This window comes from Python bivittatus, unplaced genomic scaffold (genome assembly GCF_059951505.1).
Source record: "Python bivittatus isolate LINGU-HERP-01145 unplaced genomic scaffold, Pbiv_v1 ctg000980_np1212, whole genome shotgun sequence".
Taxonomy (NCBI): Eukaryota; Metazoa; Chordata; class Lepidosauria; order Squamata; family Pythonidae; genus Python; species Python bivittatus.
Window position 1 is genome coordinate 2666876 of NW_028277125.1, and position 17396 is coordinate 2684271.

The 17396-nt window shown below is 47.5% G+C and overlaps 1 protein-coding gene across 2 annotated transcripts in view; it reads left to right on the top strand.

Moving 5' to 3' along the window:
* Positions 1 to 3836: 3836 nt before the first annotated feature.
* The window catches only part of MASP1 (MBL associated serine protease 1), a 74821-nt gene continuing 61261 nt past the window's right edge, over positions 3837 to 17396 (top strand). For both annotated transcript variants that reach the window (XM_088131609.1, XM_088131610.1), the window contains exons 1-2: positions 3837 to 4080; positions 9594 to 9819. In XM_088131609.1, coding sequence (XP_087987735.1) covers positions 4076 to 4080; positions 9594 to 9819 — 231 coding nt within the window. In that variant the 5' untranslated portion in view covers positions 3837 to 4075. The remainder of the gene's footprint in view (positions 4081 to 9593; positions 9820 to 17396) is intronic.

Sequence of the window (17396 nt, forward strand, 5' to 3'; positions counted from 1 at the left end):
TTCTAATCTAACCGGAGATTCCAAGTGGTCTCCCATCCACAGAGGTACTAACTGACTCTGCTGCCCCCTGGTAAGACTATGGATTACTAGTTTTCTTAGCAAGAAGTGGTTCTGTTCTGCCTCTTTCTGGGAAGTTTCTCTTATTTTCTAGCCACACTGAGAGGGCTGGAATTTCCTTCAGGTCTCCCATTCAAGTCCTAACCAGGCCTGATCCTGCTTAGCTTTTAGAACGAGCCAAAGTCCACCATGGTGTGGCCTTGTAGAATACAGCAGACCATGAACTAACCAAGCAGGCAAATGAAGACAACCCCTCTAAAAAAAATCTAACCAGGTTTATAATAACCAAGGTTAGCATGTGGCCCAAACTCATCTGCTGAGCCTACAAGGGGTTGTGAGAACACAACCATTTAAAAAAAAACAGCCCCAGGGATGGGAAAGCGAGTGGAAAGTCCATCCTTGCCTAGAAGTTACGAGTTTGCACGCAGGTCTCATCTTGCAAGTAGGCAGAAGAGGGTAACCCCTCCAGGCCAGAGATGATTCGGGGGTGCTCCTGCGCAGTTCTTCATCGCGGGTCAAGATGCTCTGGTGGGATCTGTGCTGAGCAGGGGCTGGACTAGATGACCATCGGAGTCCCTTCAAGCTGAGGGCAGCAGTTCTCCCTCCCCTTTATCTTTCAGCCTCCAGGTGCTTTAAGCCTCTGCTCAGCCCCTCGGGGCAACCAACCCAAAAGAGAGAGGGGCTTGTGCGCGCCCTTCCCTCGTTCCGCTGCGCTCTTGCTTTCTATTCTGTCTTCACACGTGCACTGATGGTGGGTGCAGCGAGCAATCTTCTTTGGCCAGTCACTCTCTCAGAGTCAGGGGTTGTGCCTTCGGAGTACATATGGCCCGTGAGCGCCGCAATTGCCAAGCCATCTCGCAAAACTGCCGTGAGATTACAGAAGTTGGAGGGAATGGAGGAAATCTGCCAGTTCTGGTGTCTTTCCCAGCACAATGTCTTCCAGATGTGTTCGAGCCACATTGCCCAGAGTGCCCAGCCAGCCTGGCTGAAGGCTCCCCACATATGGAAATCACAAAGTTGGAGACAGCTGAGCTGTATTGTCATCCCCAACCGCCTGATTCCCCCCCCAGGAGAAAAGATAGCACTGCCATCAGCACATACTTGAAAGATTGCACAAACGTTGGCTGAGAGAATCAAAACACTCGAGTTATGCAGCTTTCTTGCAAGAGCGTCCTTGACAACGCCACCGCCTGGTACAAGCCTTGAGGCCCCCAATGGTCAGATACAGCCCCAAACCCAAGTCTATCCAGACCCCCTTGAACCTTGAGCCTATCTTCTGGGGTTAGCAATGCCCCACAGCTTGGTGTTGTCTGCAAATGTGCTAAGCATCCTTTCTATCCCCTTGTTGAAGTCACGCAGGAACATGTTGAAGACCACCAGGCCCAGGACAGAACCCTGAGGTTCTCCACTGCATACCTCCCTCCTTGTAGACGTAGATCCACGAAGGACCACACACTGGCAACGGTTGTCCAACCAAGGGCGAATCCTTCTGGTAGTGGGACCTTCCATTCTATTTTGTTCCATGTTATCAAGAAGGAGGCTATGATCAACTTTATCAAATAACTGACTGACATCTAGGTAAACTACGTCCACAGCGTTCCCTTGGTCTACTAATCTAGTCACATTGTCAAAAAAGCAATTCAGTTTTGTCTGACCCAACCCATTTTTAACAAACTTCCCGTAGGCATCTAGTAATCACCTCACTGCTTTCTGAGTGCCTGGTTTTCTGGATGTGTCCAATACATGGAACGGGAAACTAGCAAGGCGGGTTAGATTCGCACCATATCCTGAGCCACCTCCCAGAATGAAAAACCACATCAAGGCACGTTTAACTGTATTTACACTTAGCATGTCATGCAAATCCATCTGCTGCTGCTAGCTCAGTTAAATATGTCGTGCAAACAAAGCCAGGATCTTTTTTCTACAAAACTTCGGCAGACACCAACATCTGACGTTGCCCTCAAACCAACCATCAAACCAATCACAAAATGTAGCCAGCTCCCTGGGGCTTACTCAAGTCGTATAACTGAGACCAAATATTGTTGAGTAATTAGACGTTTCAGGGCCAGACTGACCCAGGTTTGGTTTTCATGGGAAAAAAGAGAACCCTGAAGATTTACGATCTTCTTGTAATACTTGATCTCTTTGCAATGAATCAATAGAGGGGACGTGGGGCCAAGCACATCATAGCCACACCGTGAAAATACCATGAAAAGATTGATTCCATTCCCTGGAGAAGGGAAGAGAAGGGGAGGGGAAAGAAAGGCTGAAGACATCTAGCCCTTTTCCAGTCGCAGCCACTGAGTCTTCACCGAGTTAGTATGTCGGGGACACATAACCACGGTGTATTTACAAGCCGACATACAGCCAGAACCAATCCTCTCCTTCTAGTGCCCCGTTCTCCAAATTGTGCCCCACGAAACGTGTTAGCACTTGCAACTCCCAGTCAGCTGAAAAATCTGCGTCTTGCAATCTGAACAATTTTGGTGTGCCCCAACCTGGAGAAAAAACACCTCTTATTTATTCATCCACTAGACTTTGATCTCGCCTCTCAAGAGCTTAGCGTGGGTTAGACTGGTTACGATGTGAGGGGATGGGACCGGCTGGAAGTCAGCAGTGAGTCCGCATGGCTGAAGGCAGCCTTGAACTTGGGTCTCCCAGCTTCTGATGCAACACCTTAAAACTACGTTGCTCGGAAAATGTTGGATTTTGGCCATCAGTGTAACTGGGTTTTTGCCCAGTTTTGCATACATCACCCCAGATTTCTGTTTACCTGCGGTTCTTGATGGGAAATGGCCTAACCCAGGGTTTCTCAGCCTGAGCAGCTTTAAGATGTGTGGACTTCAACTCCCAGAATTCCCCAGCCAGCCATGCTGGCTGGGGAATTCTGGGAGTTGAAGTCCACCACACGTCTTAAAGCTGCTCAGGCTGAGAAACCCTGGCCTAACCCAAACCAGATTCCAAGGTGGCCCAAACACCCATAGCAGGCCTGGGGGCCGAGGCCACTGTGGTACCACAAAGACAACTGTGCACAGTGCCAGATATAAGAAGCTCTAACATAGTCACGCTCCATGATGAAGTATCGGAGTCACAACCAGTCACCCATCAGATCTTTCAACTTCCATCACCCCTGGCCATCGGTTGGGACCCTGTAGTCTGTAGGACAGAACATCTGGCCATTCTTACATCTTTTTCTTCTTACGATCTGGTGGACAAACTTCATCCCTGAAATACGTTTGGCTGAAAAGAACAGCTCAGATGGAGGCGCCAGGAACGTATTATGCGCCCTCTGCGCTCCCCTCCATAAACTCCTGCAGGGCGAAGGGAACCTACATTTATCTTAGAAGCACTAACTGAAGAAGCTGGTTCACCCCTAAAGCCATCCAACCGAGGTTAACCCTTGTGAGCTGAACCCATTCTGTGCGCTCAGTCGCCACAGCTTTCCTTCACCCGGTTCCCCTCTCACGTTGGGCAAAGACCCCCCTTAAAGGAAGCATTTTCTGGGGCTTCCGTCTGTGCTTCTATTCCCCGTGGAGGAGCGGGGAGCGCATCGCCTTTTGCGAGAATGCCTTGCACGCCGTATTCTCTCGGAGCCATCTGGCCAGACCGCCGGAGGGAGTGGATTTCTGACAACAAACGCATTCCTAACTCAGGCTTCTGTGCAAAGAAGGCTGCGGAGACTGAGCGATCTTCATCCCTGGCGGGGCGCGAGGGGGGAGCGTGTGGCTGCTGACAGGTTTGTGTGTGTGCCTGTGTCTGTCTGTGTGTGTGTGGAGGGGAGAGCGCAGAGCGAGGAAGGCGTGACCAGCATGGGGAATGCTACAACCCGAGACACACTCCCTCGCACACCGACACACGCACATTCCCTTTCTTTCGCTCTCTTTCTCACTCCAAACCTCTGACAAAGATAAGCCAGCCGGCTGAACGTTGGCAAGCGCGCACTCCGGGGTTCGCAACCCGCCCTGTCTCGAGAGGGTATCAGAGAACCCTAAAAGGAGGGGGACCCCCAGGAAAGAGCATGAGGTGAGTTGCTGGCAGAGGGGGCGAGCATGAAAGATTGGCAAGGGTGTTCTTCATCCCCGTTCACGTTGCCCTCCCCGGGAGCACGTCTGCCGGAAGAACAATCAAAGGGTCCCCGTTTTTAACTGGAAAAAGGTTGGAGAAAGACACCTGTCACTTCTGCAGTTTCCTGACGGAGCTTTCGTTCACAAGTGACAATGCCCAAGGCTTTTTTCTTTTTCTTTTTAATCCTGCATGCGCCCTGCAGGGTTTTTTTTTCCCTTGCCAGTCATGGATGGCATCAGGAGCCAGGGGTGCCTTTCTTGATCACAATGAATGTTCGGGATACTTCAAATCTTGCCTCATGCCTCTTCAAAGAGGAGGAATTGAAAACGGGGGGGGGGGGGAAGGGGGGTCTCCCTTGGGAAAAGATCCTTCTGTTTGGAATTGTAAATAAACCCTTGCATCCAGGGCTGTTCTCTGGGGACGCTGCAGGCCGGAGAGACGCCGAGCTGGGAAAGAAAAGAAAAAAAGAACCAGGAGCTTCTCTTGATTTCCTTCTGGGGTCTTGGTGAAGCAACGAGACCTTTAAAAGTGCAGCTGGCTTTTGCATATGGGTTGCAAGTTCCTAAAACAACAGCGCCATCCGCACCGTGAAAAGGACTCTGTTCGTTTACTTGCTGCCTCTGTTTCAGTCGTGCTTCAGTGGCAACCCAAGTTTTCAGCTGGTCCCTTGGCCGTGTTAGAAATTAGCCCAGCCAGTAGAGTGTTTGGAAATGGGAAGGTCGTGCTGAAAAGCAGCAAGACTTGGAGTTACACAGAACTGTTTCAAGGGAGCGGGGCAAGCTTTGTGGTTTCACAGAACTCTTGTTCTTGCGGCGCCTTGTTAAGAGCCACAGGGGGAAGGCAGAAAGCAAACATGACATGCAATTCAACAATCTCATTCGGTGGGCGGTTCTGAAGCTGCGAATCAGCGGTAGCCTCTAATATCCATTTCGGTTTGGAACAAGGGTGACCAGCCTTGCTATACCTGCAGAATATCTGCCCGTTTTGCAGATGTTAGGCCCAAAGTGGCATTTCTAATTGCACACACCTCCATCCAAAAACATGTCGCAACCGGATAGCTAAAAACTCAGCAGCTGCATTTCCAGCAAGGGGGTCCTCAGGGAAGGGGGTCCAAAAAGTCAAAATGGTGGCAGCCACAGTACACTCTAAGCCCTGTCCCATTTTTATATGCATTGCAGGTGAAGCACGTAAAAAAGGGGTAAGCTCCAATCACAAGGTTGCAGCCACCATCTTGACTTTTTGGACCCCCGCCCCCCGTTGCCCCTGATTTTCCAACCTGTTAAACCAGGTTGTTATACTAATCGTGGCTTGTTTTCATTTTTTTCCCATGGATTAACAGGCTGTGTGGATATAGCTTAGTTTACAGTTCGGTGCCCTGTTTTAGTTAGTTTACAATTAGTTTACAGATAGTTCACAGTTCGATGCACTGTGAAAATGGACTGTTTCTGTTGCCAGACTGACGACATCGTGAGAAAACAGCCATATGCGAAAACGACAAATCTGTTGCAAGATGTTTACAGGGAATCGGAACAGAGAGATCCTGTGGAGTCCTTGGGGTGCTCTGGGCTTGGCTGTTTTCTCGCAACCGTTTCGTTACCCGGCTGGGTCACATCTTCAAACCCCACTCCCTTCTAGCACTGAAGATGTGACCCAGCCGGGTAACGAAACGGTTGCGAGAAAACAGCCAAGCCCAGAGCACCCCAAGGACTCCACCGTTCAACCCTGAGCCACACATATTCGCTTCCATTGGGTGACGATTGCTGGCGAGGAGACGTTCTGGTCTTTTGCTTTCCTTTCTATTGTCTCTTTTGAGTGCTGTGTGAACGTGGTTTATCTCTACGTGCCTATTGATGGCTGGTTTGTCTGAATGCCAAGCTTCCAGGAATTCCCTCGCATTTTTGGATTTAGCTTGGTCTAGTTTCCCGATTGAAACTCTGGTTGAGTCTGTCCATATGATGTGAGATTAAGGAGTTTCCATCGTGTCTTCTGACTGCTACTTGGTGCTCATGGATGCGCTCTGCCAGTCCTCTGCCTGCCTGTCCTACATAGTGGTTGTTGCAGTCCTTACACTGTACATTGTAGAAGACTTCTGTTTTTTCTTCTTGTCCTACTGGGTCTTTTGGTTTACTCAAGATATTTTGGAGGGCTTTCGTTGGTTTGTGTGCCACGGAGATGCCATGCGCTTGTAATAGTCTGTGGGTAGTTTCTGAGACGTTTCTGATGTATGGCAGTGTCATCCTTTCTGTAGCTTGTGTTGGTTGTGTTGTAGTAGGTTGAGTGGCCCGGCACTTTTTGATAAAGTTGCGTGGATATCCATTTTGTGGAAGATGTTGCATAGGTGATCTGTTTCCCTTTTCTGCTGTTCTGGGTTGCTGCAGTGCGTTTGTGCTCGCTTGAATAATGCTCTTATACAAAGTATAATAATAAGAGTATAATAAGAATATAATATAAGTATAATAAGAGTACAATAAGAATAATGTTCTTACACAGAGATCCTGGATGGGATTTCATGGTGTCGTTGTGTACTTACAACAGTCCCTGTAACATTTCCTCACTCTCGTGGACCCCTTAAATCTGCACGGAAGGGGTGGGAATGTCCCAGAACAGGGTTTCTCAATCTCGGCAACTTTAAGACCTGGGGAATTCTGGGAGTTGAAGTCCACACGTCTTAAAGTTGCCGAGGTTGAGAAACTCTGTTCTGGAGCCAAGCTGGGGCCCAACTCGTAGGGGGAGGATAAAATGAGCAAAAGGAAATTTCCAATTAAGTTGGTCTGTTCTTTATTCAGCTAGGGTTCCGCAAAGTTGGGGAAGGTTTTGCTGGCCAACCAAACCAGCTTTGGGGTTGTTGGGGTTTTTTTTTTTGCTTGTCTAAGGAAGGAAGGGATTTTAGGAGAATAACGTGAGGTGCCACTGGGGGTGTGTATGGCTGGGTTCACACAACTCGTCTGATCAAGTCAGTTAATGAGTTAGCAGCTGTGTTTGTCCCACCTGCTACAGTGATCAGCTTGAACAGGTTTTTGTGGCTTAGGGGGTTGTCTGGATCCGGACCGTTTGATTCCTTTATGGTTCCGTGTATGGCGCGAACCCAGAAAATGGGTTAATTCAGGGACAGGTTTAGTATGTTGTCTGAATGCAGCCTAAAAAAATTAACTCTCTGAGTTGGTGGAACCCAAGATGCACCTGTGCAATTTTCCCAAATCTGGTCTCTTCAAGACATTGCCAAACTATAATTTCCATCGTTCCCATACGCCTGGCGAGGACAATGGGAATGGCACTCCAAAAGTCTGAAGTCAATAAATGCAGGGACTCGAGGACATTGCCACCACAGAAAGGAGCGTCACCAGGGCCCTCAGGCCTTCATCGGAAACCCTGGCTGTCTTCTCACCACACGCTTAATCCAGCCCTAGAACTCGGTTCACCAGAACCAGGGGCTGCGTTTGCTCAAATAGCAACATAGAACTTAGAAGCAAGGAGGGAGCTTGGAGGTCATGTAGTCCAACCCTCTGCTCAGTGGAGGAAGCCACTAACCCGCCTTTGCCCATGGCCATCCTGACTGTGTTGGACAACCTGCAAAGGGGAGGGGATGGGGTTCTCCAACCCTGGTTTAGATAGGCTGCTCCAGTGTTTAATAGCTCTTATCATTGGGGATTTCCTCTTCGTGGTGATCCTGAATCACCCTTCTGGCATTTCAAGACCTTGCCCGTCTTCTCAGTTTCCTCCAAGAACAGAGGGGGCACCGCATGGGCATTTTGAAACAGCCAACATTTCTCCCCTGTGTCTCCTCCTTTGCAAGACAACCGTGTCCAACTCTTGGAACCACAACATGCAAGGTCTGGTTTCCAAACCCTGGTCATCCCCCTAGACCATCTTGCAGCCTGCTCCAGCTTCTGCACACCTCCCTTGCGGGGCGGTGCCCAGGACTGGACCCAGGAGCAACGCACACGGCATCCTGGACTCAGTCCGGTCCCTCATTCCTGCCGCCCAAGATTGCATTGGACTTTTCAGCCGATGCATCTCTGACGACCATCTGTGGCAGCCCGGAACGTCTTCCCAACACAAAGCAGGCCTGGAGAACCCCGCAAAACTCTTTTAAGAAATATCGTTATGAATTATAGCTTATGCAATTGCGCTTCGTTGCTTGCCACATCTGAAAATTATTCTTCCAAAAAATCCAGTATATAAATGAGAGCAGTGTTTCTCAACCTTGGCCGCACTAAGAGGTGCGGACTGCAACCCTCCCATGGCTGGCTGGGGAATTCTGGGAGTTGCAGTCCGCACCTCTTAGAGCGGCCAAGGTTGAGAAACACTGAATTAGAGAATGGGGAGTCTGAAAATGAGGCTTGAAGAGCAAAAGAGTTTGCGAAACGTCTGATGCGCCTGGATGGCCGGATTCCTTTCGATGAAGGACAGAGATTCCAAGGAAGAGCCGATGAGTCACTGACCATTTTAGGCCTATTTTGGTCAGAAAAGGAATGCCTCAGGATGAGTTCACGGCCTCATTGTCTTTGGCGCATCTGCCATCGTTTGACCGAGATCCAGCCGTCAGCGATGCAGACGGGAGGGTTGAAAGGGGGGGCAGTTCTGGGCAACCTTTGGTGCAAAAGGCCTTCCTGCAGCCGCCTTTCCCCTCAAGTCTATCCCCTCCCATGACTAGCATTGCTGCACACCGGGGGTCATGGAAGGGGCTGCACGTGAGAAAGGGACGGAGCGTCGAGGGTGCGGTTGCAGCCGCCATTTTGACTTTCTTGCCACCCTCTGGGCTGGTCCTGCTCAAAAGAGACCAGGTGCATTTGCGACAACGTTGAGGTTGTGTTGAAATGGTCTGCGCAACAGGTCTTCTTGGGGATACACCCAAATTCGGGTGGGACACGATGCTGGAGATCTGTTTTTTCTCTCCACATCCAAGATTCAGTCAATAATGTTGGTTATTCGTATATTATGTTGTTTGCTAAAGGAATCCCTGCTTGGTTTCCCTAGAAGATAGTTCTGCATCCTTTGGGAGGTGGTAGAGAACAGTGTTTCTCAACCGCAGCCACTTGAAGACGGACGGACTTCAACTCCCAGAATTCTCCAGCCAGGAATGGGTGGACTTCAACTCCCAGCATGCTGGCTGGGGGATTCTGGGAGGTGAAGTCCGTCCGTCTTCAAGTGGCTGAGGCTAAGAGACGCTGGTGTAGAAGAATGTGGGGATAACCTTAAGAAGGAATGCAGGAGCCTTTAAGGATAAGAAACGACAACGTAGTCTTAGGAAAAGGGAAGGCATCGGAAAGAGACTCAAAATAACTCCACCTTGACTCTCCTGGGTATAAGGGGGGGTAAATGAAAACTTTGGTAGGCTTTCAAGATTCTGCTATTATACCCTCAACAACGAAGTAACATTCTTCATTGTTTATTTCCTGGCCTGGCCTGGCCTACCTTGAAGGGCTGGCATGGGAAGACCCCCAGCTTCACCGGGTTCTTGTTCTCTCTAGGCTTTTGCTGGTTTGGTGCCTCTGTGCCACGCAGCTGTTCAGCGCAGAGGCCATCGAGAGGAACGACATGTTTGGGGAGATCCTCTCCCCCAGCTTTCCGGACTCTTATCCCAGCGACTCGGAAGTGACGTGGAACATATCAGTGCCGGACGGATTCCGCGTGAGGCTCTACTTCATGCACTTCGACCTGGAGCCATCCTACCTTTGCGAATACGACTACGTGAAGGTGAGTTCCCCGAGAGCAAATCCGTTCCTCTTCTTTCGTGCCTTTATCGTTCCGGAATTTTATTTATTCGATTTATATCCTGCTTTTAACAGCCACTCAAGGTGGGGTATGCAATGCTCCTGTTTCCTAAGGTCCCTACCACAACGACCCTGCGAGGCGGGACGGGCTGGGAGAGAGGGGCTGCCCAAAGTCACCCAGCCGGCTTCTGTGCCTAAGGGAGGATTCGAACTCAGGATCTTCTGGTTTCTAGTCCAGCCTCTTCACCACTAGGCCAAACGGTCTCACCTTTGGTGGTCTTCCATCCCTCCATCCTAACTGAACCGGGAGCATTTTATTGCTGGAATTTAAGCATTCGCACGTTGCTTTATCTTTGCACGTTTTCCTCCGAATGGACACCGGAGCATTGAGAAACCCCTGAAGTTGGCTAGCTAAGACGGCTAAAGACCTCACCGAGGCCTTTGTAGCAAACTAGGATTTCGTGGCTTAGCGTGACATACCCTTTGGCTAGTTTACGGTTCAGTGCCTTTGAAGAAGCTGATAACAGGTTCTTTCAGTCCCCGGGTTAAATATGCTGTGCGAACACAACCTAAAACATTGAATTTCATGGGCTGCGTCAAGTCTGCGGTGGCATTCCCGTAAGGTGGTGATTTAGGCCAGGGAAACACCCAGGGCTGCGTTCACAGAACATGCTCAGTTGGTTTGAACCTGGGTTGGCCTCTTGTGGCTTAATCTGTGGTGCCAGTCCAGCTCTTTGGGTTCATTTATCACTCAGGGCATTGTGCCAGCCTTGAATCTGAGTCCTCTAGTAAGCCTGTCTCTTTGCCCTTCACTGACCTGAATTTCCCGTGTGATAACACTAAGATATTTTATTATTTTTACGCCTGGTTGTTGTTCTCTCAGTGCAATCATATGATCTAGGGCAGTGTTTCTCAACCTTGGGAACTTTAAGAGGCGTGGACTTCAACTCCCAGAATTCCCCAGCCAGCATGGCTGGCTGGGGAATTCTGGGAGTTGAAGTCCACGCCTCTTAAAGTTCCCAAGGTTGAGAAACACTGTAATAGAGAATATGGGAAAACAGAGGTGGAACGCTTCCTTTTTTTATTATTATTATTTTAAGGGCTGTCCGACAGTTTAATAATGCTTCTTCAGAATGCATAACCATAATCTACATTTGCAATAATTCATTATTATGCGCATGGGAATTTAGAATCTCCTTTCCTGGCTAAATATTGACCGAATGTCATTAAGAGGAGGGAACAGGGAGAGACTTCAAAGAAACACTGAATTTGCCCAGCTCTACTTGATCATAGACCGGGCTGCTATGTGGAGCCTCCAGGTTCAGAGGCAGTCTACCTGACAGTTCAGGCCAACGCTTTTCTGGAATGCAGGGGAGAGCCGTTTCCAAATTCTTGGGAAGCACTTCGGAAGGATTTGGTTTAGTTTCAGCAGACGGATGGGCGGAAGGGGTTGTGAGCTGATGCCGAGAATGGTGGGAATTTATTTTTTGCTATAAAAAATATGATCAATTTCCTTTGATCAGGAAATTGAGATGATTGGTAGGCTTAGGGTTTTCAAAGTACATAAATGTTGTTGTTATTTTTTTTATTGCAACTGACAATATATGCTGGTGTGCGCTGATTTTGTTGCTTTTGAGCAATTTCAATTGCTGTGAAGATTACCGGACACGATTTTGGCGTAATCTTAATTTTTTTAATGCGGTTGGACCGTGACGGGGGACACGTGTTTTAAATAAAACGTTTGTTTGCCTGACATCATGAGGGTAATGGAAAAAAAAGAAAATGCCATCCCTTTGCTGTAATCCAGATTAAGAGATTTTATGTGCTGAGAACAGGATCGGCAATCTTTTAAATTAACTTCGCATGTTCATTTGTTTCAGTCCGTTTTAAACTCCCATCTCCCTTGAACCCCAAGGACTGAGGGAAAACGCCCGTTTTTCTGAGCTCAGGTCAATAAGATTTATTAAGGAAAGACTGAAGTGAGAACACAAGAATGGCGGCAAGGAATTTTGCTCTCAATTATGGGACCTATATAGCAGTGTTTCTCAACCTTGGCCACTTTAAGAGGGGTGGACTTCAACTCCCAGAATTCCCCAGCCAGCATGGGGAATTCTGGGAGTTGAAGTCCACCTGTCTTAAAATGGCCAAGGTTGAGAAACACTGCTTTAAAATTTTGTTAATAGATAAAGAGATGGGATATGAGAAGAACAAATCATTGGTTGTATTTTAAGAAAAAGTGATAAGTTACTAAAATTATTTATACTTGCTGTTATGAAGGGGGAAGTCATTTATTTATATATTTCTTTTCTTTTCTTTTTCTTTACTGTATTCTTATTTTTTTTCTATTTTTTTCTTTCTATTTCTTTCTATTTTTTCCTTTTCCGCACTTTTCTATTTTTTCTCTTTATTCTTATATATTTTTTTAGTTTGTATTAGTTTTTATCTTTTCAACTGTAATGTTTAATAACATTACTATAAAAAAACAAATCAACTGACACAGATGGGGCAGGGGGGCCAAAAAAGTCAAAATGGCAGCCACGACCATGCGATCCAAGCCCCATGCCTTTTGATGTGGGTCTTTCGAACGCAGCCTCCGTTCTTCCTTTCTAACAACTTTGTTTAGTCTTTCTCTGATCTTCTCCAAGCATCAAGGCCAGAGCCTGTGAGTTAAAAAAAAATGCGTACAGACCAAATGATTTGTTGTTATTTAAAAACGTGTAAGAGTCCGAGAGAAAGTGTTGGAACGCACCCCAGTTTGACAGATTAATTATCTCTAGCCCTGCTGGTTCCTTCTGACTGTGTGTGATTCACACCTCCCTGGTGTTGGGCAGCCAAATGAACCATTCTAGGTGGGAAGATCTGATGAAAAATTCACATAGAAAGATTCCACTCGTGTGGCTGAAAGCTGCTGTTAGCTGAAGTGAATTGTGGAATCATAGAATCCAAGGCTGGGGAGGGGTCTTGGAGATCTTCCAGTGACCAAGAGATCTTCTAGACCTGGAGACCTCTGAGTCCAACCCCAGCTCAGAGGACCAGGGCAGGTCATTGCAGACCGACGGCTGTCCAGCCTTTACTGAAGCTCACGGAGCCCTGTGACTCCAGGAAGCAGGCTCCCATAGTCAAGAAAGTCCTTACTTGGAGTCTGGATCTCTTCTGCGACGCTTCCACCCGTCGGTTCTCGTCCTCCTCTTCGGCGCTGTGGAGAAGGAATCCACGCATCCCCTCTTCTCTGGGGCAGCCCTTCCAGCATGCGAAGCCTGCTCCCGTCTCCCCTCCACCTTCTCTTCTTCAGGCTGAACAGACCCGGTTCCTCTGTCCTTCACAGGATCTTGTGGCCACCATTCAGATGGTGGAATGTTAACACTTTTCTCGCGAAGCGTTCTGGGGAAGGAGGGGATCTCAGTGGTTGCTTTGATGGCAACCCACAAATAATTTGGAATGATCAGAAAGGCAAAATGGCCCTTTCAAACAAAGATGTTTTATTGCTATGCGGCTTGAACTAACTCTTGTAAACACGAAGTTTGCATAAATATGCCTATGTGGACAGACAGTGGTTACGATGCAGTCCAGGCAAAATTACTAGTTCCTATCTTTCTGTATTTCTCAGCCCCATACCAGCAACAATCACCATTCTGATCCTCTCAATTTCCCGTTTTTGCAAATCTGCCCGCTTCAGTTCATTGACCTTGAGAATTGTTTTCAACCTGGTGCTAAAATCTGTATATAATTTGGGGGCATGTTTTCCAAATTTAAGCTTTTGGTCTTCCGTTTTGCCTAACAGTTTTATCATTTCCAAACATAATGCTATTGTTCATTGTATTTTCATAAATATATGCAGTTCTCTACAAACATTTCCATTAGATGTTGTTTTAAAAGATGGATAAGCTCACGGCAGGATTCAGAAAACTAGGAATTAAAAGGACTGTTCATTTGGTTTTTCTACCTACAGCACAAACTTGCCCCAATAAATTTTTTTTCCCTCCTGCCTTGTCCTCCTGACATTGTTTTCATCTCATCTCCAGCCCACAGCAGAGGCCGCTTAAATTCATCCTTAACTGTTCCAGCTCCAGAGTAATGTTTTCCCTCTTCTCCTGACACAATGTTGGCTCCAGATGCAATCTGGCATCCTTCATCAACCATCTGGTCAATGATGTGGCCAGGCTGGGATCTGCCCAGCTCCTGTGGGCCATTTCTGGCTGCTGTGGACATGTTCTGTTCCTCCAGTTGCTGGGTTGTCCCTTCCTAGACATTTTGGCTAGGACTGTAGGAGAGATGGTTACTTGGCTCTGGCGGGAGGATCTGACAAAGCCCTCTCGTAAGGCTCCTTATAAACATGGGTTTAGGGTTCTTCTGGCTTCTTAGTTGAGCCTGATTGAGTTGAGCCATCAAGTTGTGGTCAGCTCTTAGCAACCACACAGATGGGTTTTCTCCATGATGATCTATCCGTCCCCAACCTGGTCCTTGGTGCACTCATCATCACTGTCATTAAGTCCCTCCACCTTGCTGCTGGTCATCTTCTTCTTTTTCCCTCCACCTTTCCAGCATTAGAGCCTTCTCCAGACAGTTGGTCTGTGCATTGATTGACTGACTGATTATATGCCATCAAGTCAGTGTCGACTTTTAGTGATCACATAGATAGATCTTCTCCAGGAGAGTCTGCCCCTAACCTGGTCCTTTAGGTCTTCTAATGGTGTAACTGAGTCCATCTCTCTTGCTGCTGGTCATCCTCTTCTTCTCCTTCCTTCCACCTTTCCCAGCATCAGAGCCTTCTCCAGAGAGCTGGGTCTTCTCATCATGTGTCCGAAGGAGGATCATTTGAGCCTGGCCATTTGTGCCTCAAGGGAGAACTCTGGGCTGATTTGTTCAATGATTCATGTGTTTGTTTTCTTGGCTATCTATGATATTCTGGAAAAATTTTCCCCAACACAATTTAGGCAACAGCCCTGGGATTCTTCAGAGGTCTCCCATCCAAGTACTAATCTGGCCCAGCTTTGATGATTCACAGGTGGTTGTCTTACAGAGTCACTGTTAGGGAAGAATCATGAAAGAGAGCAACCTTCTCTACACACTGCCTTTTGGCTTTCTTTGGGTAGTCTTTGCAAGAAAGAAGATGGTAGACATCCTAGACCGTGGCTCTGTAGCTCTTCCTGCTTTGGGGAAACGGCTCTATCTGCCTAGCCTTGATTCCTAGACTGTGTGTTATCTCCTTGTGGTGCTTCAGCTGCAAGGGTTAGGGACATCTAGGCATCCCGTGGGTCTCTGGGAGAAACGATGAGAATTAAGGACGAAATATTGGGAAAGAGGGCTCAACAAAAGGCGGAGGTTGTTCTGGAAAGGAAAAAGAGTTGGAGGTCAAAGGTTGGAATATGGAGTTGATATTCGAGTTACAATAGTTTGGCGTGGCTTCTAGATGAAATGATTGTTCGAGGTGCTATGTGATGCTTTCAGTTTGTAAACCACCCAGACTCTGGGGAGGTGGGTCCTATGTAAATAAATGTATAGGGTGGCCAATATAATGGCTGACAGGGCCAAGCATGAGGTGTACCATGTTTGCTCCTGCTTCTTTCCTGTCTCCCCCAGAAATTCTGATTCTCTCTCCCAATTTTCCTTCTCAGTCTGGATTCTGTCCCCAAAGAATCTGGGAGATCATCAACGGCCAGGGCTTTGTGAGAATCTACTGGCCAAATGCACCCAGCGCCCTCCTGTAGATCAGAGAAGGACCCAGCAGATGCATCTGTGAACATACCAAGCCTGGTTATGGTTTTCATCTTGGTTGGTGCTAGTGTATTGGGCACCCAGAGCTCATTTGGTAGAATACTGGCCAGTGTATTATAAGGACCAGAAAATGGGTTGATTCAGGTTTCGGGTAAAGTGTGTTGTGTGAATATACCCAATAAAGGCCTACTTTTATCCTGAAAGGTTTACTCCTGAACCTGGTGAACTGGCTGACTGATTTAGGCTCTGCTGTTTCAGCATCTGCAGATTTAGGAGCATCATCTGGAATCCACAGCGCAGTGTTTCTCAGCCTTGGCCACTATAAGAGGGGTGGACTTCCGCTCCCAGAATGCCCCAGCATCAAAGCCACGCTGCCTTCCCTCTTCTCCTCCAGCCCCTTAAAGGGAGCTGATTGGAGCCCAAGCAACGGAAATGCGACCCTGCGCTTGCACGATATTTGTCTTAGCACGAGAGAGAATTTTCTGACTGCTCCCACAGCACCATTCCCTGAAAGCAGCAGGGGAGAAGCTGGTTCCACATTTCCACACTTCTGTGGTTTGGGCAGCTGGTCAAATGCCACAGAATCAGCCTGGATGTGGCTGCCTGACAGCAGCTGAGCCAATTCCAAAGGGAACCTGAGCATTTGTCACTGGTTCCTTCTGCATGTTGTTGCTCTTTTCCTACACATACCATGGAATGTAAAATCTCCATGGAATTTGACATGGATTGAAATCAGTTTTTTCTCCCTCCCTCCCTCTTTCCTTCTCATTCCCATCTCCTTCCTTCCTTCCTTCCTTCCTTCCTTCCTTCCTTCCTTCTCTTCTTTCTTTCTTTCTTTCTTTCTTTCTTTCTTTCTTTCTTTCTTTCTTTCTTTCTTTCTTTCTTTCTTTTCCTTCCTTCCTTCCTTCCTTCCTTCCTTCCTTCCTTTCTCCTTCCCTCCTTCTCTTCTCTTCTCTTCTCTTCTCTTCTCTTCTCTTCTCTTCTCTTCTCTTCTCTTCCCTTCTCTTCTCTTCTCTCTTTCTTTTCCTTCCTTCCTTCCTTTCTCCCTCCCTCCTTCCCTCCTTCTCTTCTTTCTTTCTTTCTTTCTTTCTTTCTTTCTTTCTTTCTTTCTTTCTTTCTTTTCCTTCCTTCCTTCCTTCCTTCCTTCCTTCCTTCCTTCCTTCCTTCCTTCCTTTCTCCCTCCTTCTCTTCTCTTCTCTTCTCTTCTCTTCTCTTCTCTTCTCTTCTCTTCTCTTCTCTTCTCTTCTCTTCTCTTCCCTTCCCTTCCCCTCTTCTCTTCTCTTCTCTTCTCTTCTCTTCTCTTCTCTTCTCTTCTCTTCTTTCTTTTCTTTCCGTCCTTCCTTTCTCCCTCCCTCCCTCCCCCTTCCCTCCTTCTCTTCTTTCTTTCTTTCTTTCTTTCTTTCTTTCTTTCTTTCTTTCTTTCTTTCTTTCTTTCTTTCTTTTCCTTCCTTCCTTCCTTCCTTCCTTCCTTCCTTCCTTCCTTCCTTCCTTCCTTCTTTCCTTCTTCCTTCTTTTGTATTTTTCTCACTTTAGAGCTAGTCAGAGTGTCCCATGAAAAATCATAAAAATTGGCACGGAGGGAATTCATGGGCTGCTTCTCCAGGAAAGCTTGTCTCTTGTCCTGATTGTGTGTACACTGGCAAAGTTCCTTCAAGGTTTTCATAAGGCATGGAAACTTCTTATGCTATTATATATATTCTATAATATTCTAACTTGAATTGGGACAATGGGGGCAGGGGTTCTCTGTAGGGGGGCGGGTGATCAAAAAAGTCAAAATAGCGGCCATGACGAGATGTAAAAAAGGGATGGGGTTTGATTGCATGTTCACAATTACCCTCTTGACTT